Source organism: Physella acuta, unplaced genomic scaffold, assembly GCF_028476545.2.
Source record: "Physella acuta isolate Inbredline_101_S28 unplaced genomic scaffold, ASM2847654v3 ptg000529l, whole genome shotgun sequence".
Classification (NCBI taxonomy): domain Eukaryota; kingdom Metazoa; phylum Mollusca; class Gastropoda; family Physidae; genus Physella; species Physella acuta.
In genome coordinates this window covers 64,504-77,030 of record NW_026732048.1, presented here as the reverse complement: position 1 = coordinate 77,030, position 12,527 = coordinate 64,504, and the positions used below count along the sequence as shown (strand labels likewise).

Sequence of the window (12,527 nt, the reverse complement as noted above, 5' to 3'; positions counted from 1 at the left end):
TTTAAGGAGAGCTTATTTTCAGTAAACATTGTCTAACATGAAGCAATGACAGCTACAGTTCGCTTTGTTGAGATTGTGTTTGTGTCATGCTAGGGACAACAACGTATTTTTCGTGAAAAAAAATGAAGATGTATTAAATTGTTGTGTAAATTTAGAAAACAATAGCTTTATGGTTTGATCAATAAAACATCCATTCAGATTTTTACTTTCGTGTCTAGGTTCGGTTTTAATTCGTAATAATTTGGAATATGCAACAACACCACAATCCGACCTTTGAAATAACACAATAAAACAATAGCCTTATGGTCTGAACAATAAAACATTCATTCAGATTTTTACTTTCGTGTCTAGGTTCGGTTTTAATTCGTAATAATTTGGAATATGCAACAACACCACAATCCGACCTTTGAAATAACACACATTCAATACATCTAACCGTTTAAAATCTTGGCGATTTTAAGCCGTTCTGATAACGGGACCCGCAGGTCTAATAATTTTTACAAGCTTTTATTTAGTTCGTTAGGTCTGTTTGTTTGTTTGTTGTTTGTGGGTTAGGACAAATCTTTGTAACTCAATTTTGACCCACTTCTAATGCAGCTTTATTTTCTCTAACTGATTTGACTGTGTGACTGAAAAAAATTCTATTATTTTTTGTGAGTGTTGCTTTAGGTAAACTGTTTCCGAGCAAAAAGCGTGGCAGGTGAAGAACTTATATTTTTGTAGCCTTTGTTTTATAAATTTTAACATTCAAACGATCATACAAAATAAAAGTCTGTTGATAAAATTTTATATAATTATAATTAAGGAATATAGGCATTTTTTTTCAAAGGAAACTTATAAACTACAGAACAAATTTATATAAGTTACCTGCACAATAATTCAATGACACAACACATAAACAAAACAACGCAACCAGATATTTTAACATGCATTTTATTTTTATTGACTAAGTATTAAAAGTTAAGCTGATTAAAATAATATATTAATAAGCAAAGCACAATGATACATGATATTGTAAGCTGTTTGGAAACATTAAAATTATCTAACCTACTAAAGTATAGAAAACATATTTTTACATCTGGTACATATACATATATATATATATATATATATATATATATATATATATATATATATATATATATATATATATATATATATATATATATATATATATATATATATATATATATATTATATATATTAGGAGTACTTTTGCAAAACCTGCTAAGTCCACCTTTTTGAAGAAAATGAGTTATTCTTATAGCCTTCTCAATTAAAGCTGTATACTAAATTTTGTTGAAAAAGCTATAACATTAAATACTATTCTTAACAGTAAAATATAAAATATCAAAAGGTTAGTTTACGAAAAACATTTTTAAGTCGATATCCTCAAAATCAGTAAGAAGTGACTTAGCATGTTTATATATATATATAGCTGATCAGATGCGGGCGGCTGTGTTTTTATAATAGACGTAATCCGGGAGCACTGGTTATGATAACAATGGCATTTAATTGTTAGTATGTTACCAATGGTGTATTTTTAAACTTTATTACACCATTCATCCGATCACAATGAAAATTATGAAGAACACAGCGACGCACGACATGTCAGCTAGTGATGAATAAAGTTTAAAAAATATTCAATTCATTCATGTAAAAATTAAGTGAAGAAGCTGATGTACAGCAGACGGAAACATAGGTAAAATTCAATGAGACTGAACACTGCTGTTACTTTAAAAACCTGTACTTTCCAACTATGGATCAAAGCTTTTAGACATTTGTTTCACCTGTAGTGTACAATTTGGTCTTGCGTTTATCTTTGATTTCAAGTGGGATTAGCTGTGTATGTTCTGAAACGTTGCTATCCATACTGATATCGGTGTCTGTTTCAACCAGTCCTTCTGGTGCTTGTGCAGCTTGTCCAAGTGATGTAGGGGGCAGCTGCAAAATATATTTTTCATTTAAATTGATACTCGGTGACTTTACATCTTCTTGTGAAATAAAACCCTAGTTACAGTCAATTTAACGTTTTGTAACATTTCATAATTGTACTAACTTTTTATATAGCTGTGTATTTAAGTAAGCGTATTGGCGTCTAAACGCCTGGAGCTGTAAAATTAATTTATTTTTCTAGATGTAAAATATAAGTGGCTTTTTCGACCTAAATGTGCATTTAAATAACATAATTGAATGTAGTACGTTTTTGAACTTTACATGTAATTAGCGAACTAAACAAATCAATTTAGACATATTATCACATTTAAGTTTTCGTGCTAAAATAAGCGGTGAATCCATGTACCAAGTGTTATAGACTGGCCAGAAACTTACATTTCGTCGATTTAATTATTGCCGATAATAAAGTAGCACCAACCCATAATAAAGTAGCACCAACCCATTTTTTTTGTATTGGATGCAAATATTAGAATTAAATGAGCCGTATTAATGACCATCGTACAGATGGTCGAATGGTATTGCGTGTGGCTGCTAGAGCTCAGATCTCGGTTTGGATAGTGACTATATGACGTCCTTTAGTCCACCTGGCTCCGATTTACGTTAGGGAAACAAAGACGCCTGAGCATAGTGCTGACCACACGATCCCCTAATATGCCAAGTTCATTGAACTCAACTTCTTCTGTCCCATGTGTTTTGGGCAGAAACGGGAAAAGATAAAAAGACCAAGGACTATTGGGCCCTGTAAAGTATTTTTAAAATTATAAAAGTCTATCAATTCTTCGAATGAATGATGTTTGAAATTACGTCAGATGTTACACTCTAAAGTGAATAATACTACGATAACTTTCTTTTAAACAAAATATCAGATAGATCTACATCAGATAAATAAGATTTCTAAATAAAAGTTGAAACATACCTGTTGACCAGCAGAACTGCCGGCCTAAAAAAAAAGAAAAGAAAAGAAAAGAGAACTGATCAAAGTTTAATAAACACTGATTATAATAATACAATCTTGTGTTTAAATTCTTTATGAGCAGGAATAAAATCATTATTATAGATTTAATTTTAATATCTAAAAAGAATTTTTTAGACTGAAGACAGTACACCAATGTATACGGCATTTATTTTTATTACACTGATTGAAACCTTAAATTATTTAAACTCATTATTATAGATTTAATTTTAATATCTAAAAAGAATTTTTCAGACTGAAGACAGTACACCAATGTATACGGCATTTATTTTTATTACACAGATTGAAACCTTAAATTATTTAATGTAACATATTTTTTTTGGTGTGCAAATTACAAAATTTGATCATGTCTCGCAAAATGTATGTTTTTTTCTCTTGTATTTTATTTACAAATCATGTTGGAAATTACCATAATGGTTACACTTTAAAATAGTTAATATTAAACACATTTTAGAGCAAAATATAGTTTATATCTAATAACATTATCTTTTTTTTTAAAAAAAAAGCATTAACATGCCTTTGGTAGAGTAGTGCTGCTAGCACTGGGGTTTTAGAACTGATACTTGTATAATAGCCTACAATTAATAACATCTATTTGTTTTTATTAGCAAAAATGATTATTACAATTTAAATTGTACCATCTGCAAAAATCTTTTTCAGATAGAATACAGTAAAAAAATACACAAGAAATAAATAGATTTTTATTGCATAAACTCTGAAATTATTCAATGCAAAGCATGAATAAAGGTTATGAAATGATAATTTGAAGTCGAACAAAAAATGGTCGTTATTTTTCATAATATTTCGGTTAATGCTCTTTAAACGCTTTTCAATATTATACAGTAGGCCTATTTTTCAATTTAGGAATAGAGTTATATTTGAAAAACGTCTTAATCTTAAATTTAAAACTAAAGGAGTGTAAAAAAAAATTCGTTTCAAAACTACAAAAGTTGACTTTTGTCTGGCAAAATTATTAGTTTTTATCACTTAGAATTTATTTTTATCAATCATAATTGAAGTTAAGTCAATTGTTATATTCTAAAGTGAATGATAATACAATAACTTTCTATTTAAGAAAATATAGACAATATAAAATCACGAGATCTCTAAATAAAAGCTTAAACATACCTCTTGACCAGGGGTACTGCTAGTACTGGGACCCTGAAAATGTGAAGAAAACTGATTTAAGTTAATAAGCAATAAATAATCTAATAAAATCTTTTGTTTAACTTTTTATGAGCAGGAATAGAATAATTATTATTACTGATTTAATAAATTAACTGTTTTTAGCAAAATATAGTTTACATGTAATCACATTATCTCTAAATAAAAGCATAAACATAGCTCTGGTGGGGTAGTGGTACTAGTACAGGGGCTCTAGGGAAAAAAACAAAGAATTGATTCATGTTTATTAAACTGGAATGTAATTAATAACTTCTGTTTATGTTTTATTAGCAGGAATTATTATAATGTGGTGAGCTCTGACCCGACATGCCTTTACCTTTTCTAACGTCAGTCAGGTATTCATTCAATGATTGTTGGACTCATGGATTCGAGCCCAGGATACGAACTCGAGACTTTCAGGTTAGCAGTCTAACGCACTACTATTTGACCACATTGTTAAATATACAATTGTATCTGTTACGGTCAAAGCCCGAAGTGTGGCCAAAGCACGCATTGGCCGGCTCTATTGGCCAAAGCCAGAAGACCTTAAACTTAACATCGTATTTTTACATAGGCCGGCCAATGCGCGCACTGGCCTGGATGTCCTGGCCAATGTCCTATATAGACTATGCTGGGTGCAGTTTCATTGTGAGTAACGAATTGTTTGGCTCTCGTTTGTATAGTATTTTATATGCAATGCGACATGGACCAAAAGGGCCGTCAGACCAAGATACAGACATACTAGATGGCTGCCAAAAATAAATAAAATTCAAACCCTTTTTAGTTTCAATATATGGGTTACAACAGTAGACAGCCTCCTCCGTGATGACGAGGTGAGACAATCATCAAAGAACAAAATCAAAGACAGTCAACGTCACCGACCGCGTGCAACAAGACGGAACGCACAAAAGACTTTGCCGCGTTCGATGCTACCCTTGTAGTTGAGCAAAGGTCCAAACGACTTGAGTTGATGTGGGCGTCAGAAACCACATTTTGCCAACAAAAGAGGAAAACCAAATAAGTAGATCAATCACCGCGCCTTGACTGGACTGCATGATAAATACCGACAGAACTCCAGATTTTGTGCACTGCGGATTACTTGACTGATTAACAATATGTACCAGCCAAGTTGTTCAAAATATGATGATGACATGTATGCAAACAAATGAATCAGCTCGTTCGGCTGAGATTCTCAAATTAATTCAGTTTATGAAAAACCTTTCTTTTCATTAAGGAATCCAACAATCGCTATACGAAGCCTTGTTTAGATGCAAAGAAATAGTGGGACAGCACTTAAAATCTGCCAAGAGAGGCTCTCGATAATTTAGTTACGGAGAAAGACTTGAGAACATTGAACAAGAAATGGAGGTTGCCATAAATGCAACGACATCCTCAGCCAACACATCTGCTGCCGTGAAACGCTTTTCAATATTATACAGTATTTATCAATTTAGGAATAGAGTTATAAATTTGAAAACGTCTTAATCTTAACTTTAAAACTTTCCGAGTGTAAAAAAAAGTTCGTTTCAAAACTACAAAAATTGACTTTTGTCTCGCAAAATTATCAGTTTTTATTACTTAAAATTTATTTTTACCAATCATAATTGAAGTTAAGTCAATTGTTATATTCTAAAGTGAATGATATTACAATAACTTTCTATTTTACAAAATATAGTCAATATAAAATCACGAGATCTCTAAATACAAGCTTAAACACACCTTTTGATCAGGAGTATTGCTAGTACTGGGACCGTGAAAATTCGAAGAAAACTGATTTAAGTCAATAAGCAATAAATAATCTAATAAGATCTTTTGTTTAACTTTTTTATGAGCAGGAAGAGATTTATTATTATTATTGATTTAATTAATTAAATGTTTTTAGCAAAACATAGTTTACATGTAATCACATTATCTCTAAATAAAAGCATAAACATAGCTCTGGTGGGGTAGTGGTACTAGTACAGGAGCTCAAGAAAAAAAGCAAAGAATTGATACATGTTTAATAAACTGTAATGTAATTAATAACTTCTATTTATGTTTTATTAGCAGGAATTATTATAATGTGGTCAGCTCTGACCCGACCTGCCTTTACCTTTCCTAACGTCAGTCAGGTATACATTCAATGATTGTTGGACTCATCGACTAGAGCCCAGGATCCGAACTCGAGACTTTCGGGTTAGCAGTCTAACGCACTACTATTTGACCACATTGTTAAATATACAATTGTATCTGTTACGGTCAAAGCCCGAAGTGCGGCCAAAGCACGCATTGGCCGGCTCTTTTGGCCAAAGCCCGAAGACCTTAAACTTGACAGCGTATTTTGTACATGGGCCGACCAATGAGCTCACTGGCCGTGATGTTCTGGTCAATGTCCTATATAGACTATGTTGGTGCAGTTTCATTGTGAGTATCGAATTGTTTAGTTCTCGTTTGTATAGTATTTTATGTGCAAAGCGATATGGAACAAAAGGGCCGTCAGACCAAGATACAGACATACGAGATGGCTGCCAAAGAAAAAAAATATTCAAGCCCTTTTTAGTTTCAATATATGGGCTACAAATGTAGACAGCCTCCTCCGTGATGACGAGGTGAGACAATCACCAAAGAACAAAATCAAAGACAGTCTACGTCACCGACCGCGTGCAACAAGACGGAACGTACAAAAGACTTTGCCGCGTTCGATGCTACCCTTGTAGTTGAACAAGTGTCCAAACGACTTGAGTTGACGTGGGCGTCAGAAACCATATTTTGCCAACAAAAGAGGAACCCCAAATGAAGCAGAATGATCGACGCGCCTTGACTGGACTGCATGATAAATACCGACATAATTCCAGATTTTTGTGCACTGCGGATTACATGAATGTTTAGCACTACGTATCAAGCAAGTTCTTCAAAATATGTTGATGACATGGATGCAGACAAATGAATCAGCTCGTTGGGCTGAGAGATTCAAATTAATTCAGTTTATGAAAAACCTTTCTTTTCATTAAGGAATCCAACAATCGCAATACGAAGCCTTGTTTAGATGCAAAGAAAAAGTGGGACAGCACTTAAAATCTTCCAAGAGAGGCTCTCGATAATTTAGTTACTTAGAAAGACTTGAGAACATTGAACAAGAAATGGAGGTTGCCATAAATGCAACGACATCCTCCGCCAACACATCTGCTGCCGTGAAACGCTTTTCAATATTATGCAGTATTTATCAATTTAGGAATAGAGTTATAAATTTGAAAAACGTCTTAATCTTAACTTTAAAACTCACCGAGTGTAAAAAAAAAAAATTCGTTTCAAAACTACAAAAATTGACTCTTGTCTCGCACAATTATCAGTTTTCATCACTTAGAATTTTTTACCAATCATAATTGAAGTTAAGTCAATTGTTATATTCTAAAGTGAATGATAATACAATAACTTTCTATTTAACAAAATATAAACAATGTAAAATCACGAAATCTCTAAAAAAAAGTTTAAACACACCTCTTGACCAGGGGTAATGTTAAGACTGGGATCCTGAAAATGTGAAGAAAGCTGATTTAATTTAAGTTAATAAGCAATAAATAATCTAATAAAATCTTCTGTTTAACTTTTTTATGAGCAGGAATAAATTAATTATTATTATTGATTTAATTAATTAAATGTTCTTAGCAAAATATAGTTTACATGTAATCACACTATCTCTAAATAAAAGCATAAACATAGCTCTGGTGGGGTAGTTGTATTAGTACAGGGGCTCTATGGAAAAAACAAAGAATTGATACATGTTTATTAAACTGTAATGTAATTAATAACCCCTATTTATGTTTTATTAGCAGGAATTATTATAATGTGGTCAGCTCTGACCCGACCTGCCTTTACCTTTCCTAACGTCAGTCAGGTATACATTCAATGATTGTTGGACTCATGGACTCGAGCCCAGGATCCGAACTCGAGACTTTCGGTATAGCAGTCTAACGCACTGCTATTTGACCACATTGTTAAATATACAATTGTATCTGTTACGGTCAAAGCCCGAAGTGCGGCCAAAGCACGCATTGGCCGGCTCTATTGGCCAAAGCCCGAAGACCTTAAATTTAACAGCGTATTTTGTACATGGGCCGGCCAATGCGCGCACTGGCCGGGATTTCCTGGGCAATGTCCTATATAGACTATGCTGGGTGCAGTTTCTTTCTGAGTAACGAATTGTTTGGCTCTCGTTTGTATAGTATTTTATAAGCAATGCGACATGGACCAAAAGGGCCGTCAGACCAAGATACAGACATACTAGATGGCTGCCAAAAATAAATAAAATTCAAACCCTTTTTAGTTTCAATATATGGGTTACAACAGTAGACAGCCTCCTCCGTGATGACGAGGTGAGACAATCATCAAAGAACAAAATCAAAGACAATCGGCGTCACCGACCACGTGCAACAAGACGGAACGTAAAAAAGACTTTGCCGCGTTCGATGCTACCCTTGTAGTTGAGCAAAGCTCCAAACGACTTGAGTTGACGTGGGCGTCAGAAACCATATTTTGCCAAAAAAAGGGGAAAACCAAATAAGTAGATCAATCACTGCGCCTTGAATTGACTGCATGATAAATACCGACAGAATTCCAGATTTTTGTGCACTGCGGATTACATGACTATTTAGCACTACGTGCCAAGCAAGTTGTTCAAAATATGATGATGACATGGATGCAGACAAATAAATCAACTCGTTGGGCTGAGAGTCTCAAATTAATTCAGTTTATAAAAAACCTTTCTTTACATTAAGGAATCCAACAATCGCCATACGAAGCCTTGTTTAGATGCAAAGAAAAAGTGGGACAGCACTTAAAATCTGCCAAGAGAGGCTATCGATAATTTAGTAACTGAGAACATTAAACAAGAAATGGAGGTTGCCATAAATGCAACGACATCCTCAGCCAACACATCTGCTGCCGTGAAACGCTTTTCAATATTATACAGTATTTATCAATTTAGGAATAGAGTTATAAAATTGAAAAACGTCTTAATCTCAACTTTAGAACTCACCGAGTGTAAAAAAATTAATTCGTTTCAAAACTACAAAAGTTGACTTTTGTCTCGCAAAATTATCAGTTTTTATCACTTTGAATTTATTTTTACCAATCATAATTGAAGTTAAGTCAATTGTTATATTCTAAAGTGAATGATATTACAATAATTTTCTATTTAACAAAATATAGACAATATAAAATCACGAGATCTCTAAATACAAGCTTAAACATACCTCTTGACCAGGAGTATTGCTAGTACTGGGACCCTGAAAATTTGAAGAAAACTGATTTAAGTCAATAAGCAATAAATAATCTAATAAAATCTTCTGTTTAACTTTTTTTATGAGCAGGAAGAGATTTATTATTATTATTGATTGAATTAATTACATGTTTTTAGCAAAACATAGTTTACATGTAATCACATTATCTCTAAAAAAAAAGCATAAACATAGCTCTGGTAGGGTAGTGGTACTAGTACAGGGGCTCTAGGGAAAAAACAAAGAATTGATACATGTTTAATGAACTGTAATGTAATTAATAACTTCTATTTATGTTACATTAGCAGGAACTGTTATAGTTTGGTCAGCTCTGACCCGACCTGCCTTTACCTTTCCTAACGTCAGTCAGGTATACATTCAATGATTGTTGGACTCATCGACTCGAGCCCAGGATCCGAACTCGAGACTTTCGGGTTAGCAGTCTAACGCACTACTATTTGACCACATTGTTAAATATACAATTGTATCTGTTACGGTCAAAGCCCGAAGTACGGCCAAAGCACGCATTGGCCGGCCAATTTGCGCATTGGCAGACTCTATTGGCCAAAGCCCGAAGACCTTAAACTTAACATCGTATTTTTACATAGGCCGGCCAATGCGCGCACTAGCCTGGATGTCCTGGCCAATGTCCTATATAGACTATGCTGGGTGCAGTTTCATTGTGAGTAACGAATTGTTTGGCTCTCGTTTGTATAGTATTTTATATGCAATGCGACATGGACCAAAAGGGCCGTCAGACCAAGATACAGACATACGAGATGGCTGCCAAAGAAAAAAAAATTCAAACCCTTTTTAGTTTCAATATATGGGCTACAAATGTAGACAGCCTCCTCCATGATGACGAGGTGAGACAATCATCAAAGAACAAAATCAAAGACAGTCTACGTCACCGACCGCGTGCAACAAGACGGAACGTACAAAAGACTTTGCCGCGTTCGATGCTACCCTTGTAGTTGAACAAGTGTCCAAACGATTTGAGTTGACGTGGGCGTCAGAAACCATATTTTGCCAATAAAAGAGGAACACCAAATGAAGTAGATCGATCAGAAGTAGAGGTTGCTATAAGTGCAACGACATCCTCAGCTAACACATATGCTGCCGTGGCGAAAGGTCCAACAGATTCTGTGTAGTTTGTGAAAAAGAGTGCAGTGCAGCCCATTCTTGTGGATCTTGTGGCAACTGTGTCCATGCAATTTGCGGAATAACTAATGACGCAGACGAAGGTTGCGGAGGGAACATTATTTGCAGATCATGTCACAATAAACAAGAAATAATGAACAACACGTCAGCAGCTTGCAAACTCAAGGTGCTGAGATTCTCACAAAATCAAATATAAAATTTAAACATGCTTAAATAAGAGATAATGATCGCATCCGTATTCCAGATGTTGACAGAGGTCGCGGTGATCCCCGAAGCGTCATTGTATTTGTCATAAGTGTCGAGACCTCTTTCTACAAACTAGGAACGGAACATGATGTTCTAAAACAACTTTATGCTAGGAATGAGTTTTCAATTCTTCACGAAAAACTGCTCTGATTGTCGCCCGTTGGCACTGAGGAAAATCGCTGCGAACCATCGCGAACCATCGCATCTTCACAATCACAACCAAGTGCATATCAAATCGCTGCAAGTGTAAAACAAGCTGCTATGTAATTCTAAATGCCATAAAAGTTCAACTTGTAGTAACAGTGATAATATTGATTGAGACTATAGTACAATAAAATAATTTGAATGTTTCTCTCATTTACTATAAATAATGAATAAAGACTTAATTTCATGATCCTTACGGTATAAAAAGCCCAAAACTGCTCATCGTCTTTTAATTAGGACTTTGGCCAGCCACCCCTAGCCAGATGATTTTTAATTCGGAGTTTGACCGGTCCACCAGGGCCAGTCCGCTGGCTGGCCGACCAAAAGCCGAAATCAAGTAAAGTTTCGGACTTTGACCGGTCAATGGAAAACGATATCGGCCAATCCGCGCAATGGCCGGCCAATGCATGCTTTGTCCGACATCGGGCTTTGAGCGTAAAATATCTAAATTTATATTTGTTTTATGTGTTTTCATTTGTGCTTGATTTCTTAGTTAATTCCGTTTAAAGAATATTGACATCATATAGCAAAATAGGTGAAGTGTTATTTCTAAAAAAAAAAAAAATGTTTTATTGCCATTCACATGATTAAGATGAATTTGTGTGAGCGGGTGAATTTTTAAAAAATATTTGTGAGTGTGTGTGCGAATCTGTGGATGGTGGTTGTAGTGGACAGTGGACTTCCGGTCCAGTCTTATTTAAGACCGAGTGACCGCTAGGGTCGTTCGTTTTTACCTACTAGTTGAGAGTAGATCTCGAGGAATGGCTTTGACGTGAGCGCTTCGTGCACCGTGTGTGTCTGAGTAACTTGACTGGGTGTTAGTTTGTTTGTTAAGTTTGTTTTGTTGATATTTTTTTTATGACTAGAGATAGATTGTAGTGTATTTATTATTTCTTTTTAATATAAATGGTTCCACTTCGTTTGTAAATAAAATAATAAAATTGATAAGTTTTTTTTTTTTGGATCTAGATTAAGGATAAGGTTTAACCAAGTTGGGTTTAGCCAGACTTGCACTGCCACCCAATTGTTTATTATAAGCCTAGGGAGTAGAGTAGACACGCCCCTGTCAGGGCTATCATGTGCTTTGAATTAAAAAAAAAACAATGTAAATAATATGAATCAAAATTAAATTAGGCAGATGACAAAAATTAATTTTGGTTTACCTGTTCTGAATCTTTTTGAAAATCTTCCTTGAAATCTTTAATTGTCTTATAAACAATTCTAATAAACCTGATAAAAAAAGACAAGAAATAAAACAATATTATATATTTTTACCGGTATTCTTTTAGATTTTATAATGACAATACGTGTTTAGCCATAAAGTCGATGGTTACATTGTCAGAAGGCATTTTTTATGCTAAATTGTCAGTGTTCAAAATCCATATTGCTATTGACTATTATCGTAAGAGTGGAATAGAAAAGTTTGGTCGTTTTGTAAAAAGTTATTTTATTTCCTAATCAATTGGGACTGGGCTTTTTATATAAAACAAAAATGGGGCACAAGCCCCACTGCTACAATCTATATATATAATTCTCTTCTGGGAGCCGTTAGAAAACAAGCTGCAAGC

The 12,527-nt window shown here is 34.2% G+C and overlaps 1 protein-coding gene across 1 annotated transcript in view; it reads right to left on the bottom strand.

Moving 5' to 3' along the window:
* Positions 1–1,201: 1,201 nt before the first annotated feature.
* Positions 1,202–12,527, bottom strand: part of LOC131945162 (uncharacterized) — a gene marked incomplete at its 5' end in the record, with an annotated part of 68,547 nt that continues 57,221 nt past the window's right edge. The window contains 6 exon segments of the mRNA XM_059306179.1: positions 1,202–1,944; positions 2,873–2,896; positions 4,058–4,090; positions 7,571–7,603; positions 9,325–9,357; positions 12,123–12,189. Coding sequence (XP_059162162.1) covers positions 1,774–1,944; positions 2,873–2,896; positions 4,058–4,090; positions 7,571–7,603; positions 9,325–9,357; positions 12,123–12,189 — 361 coding nt within the window.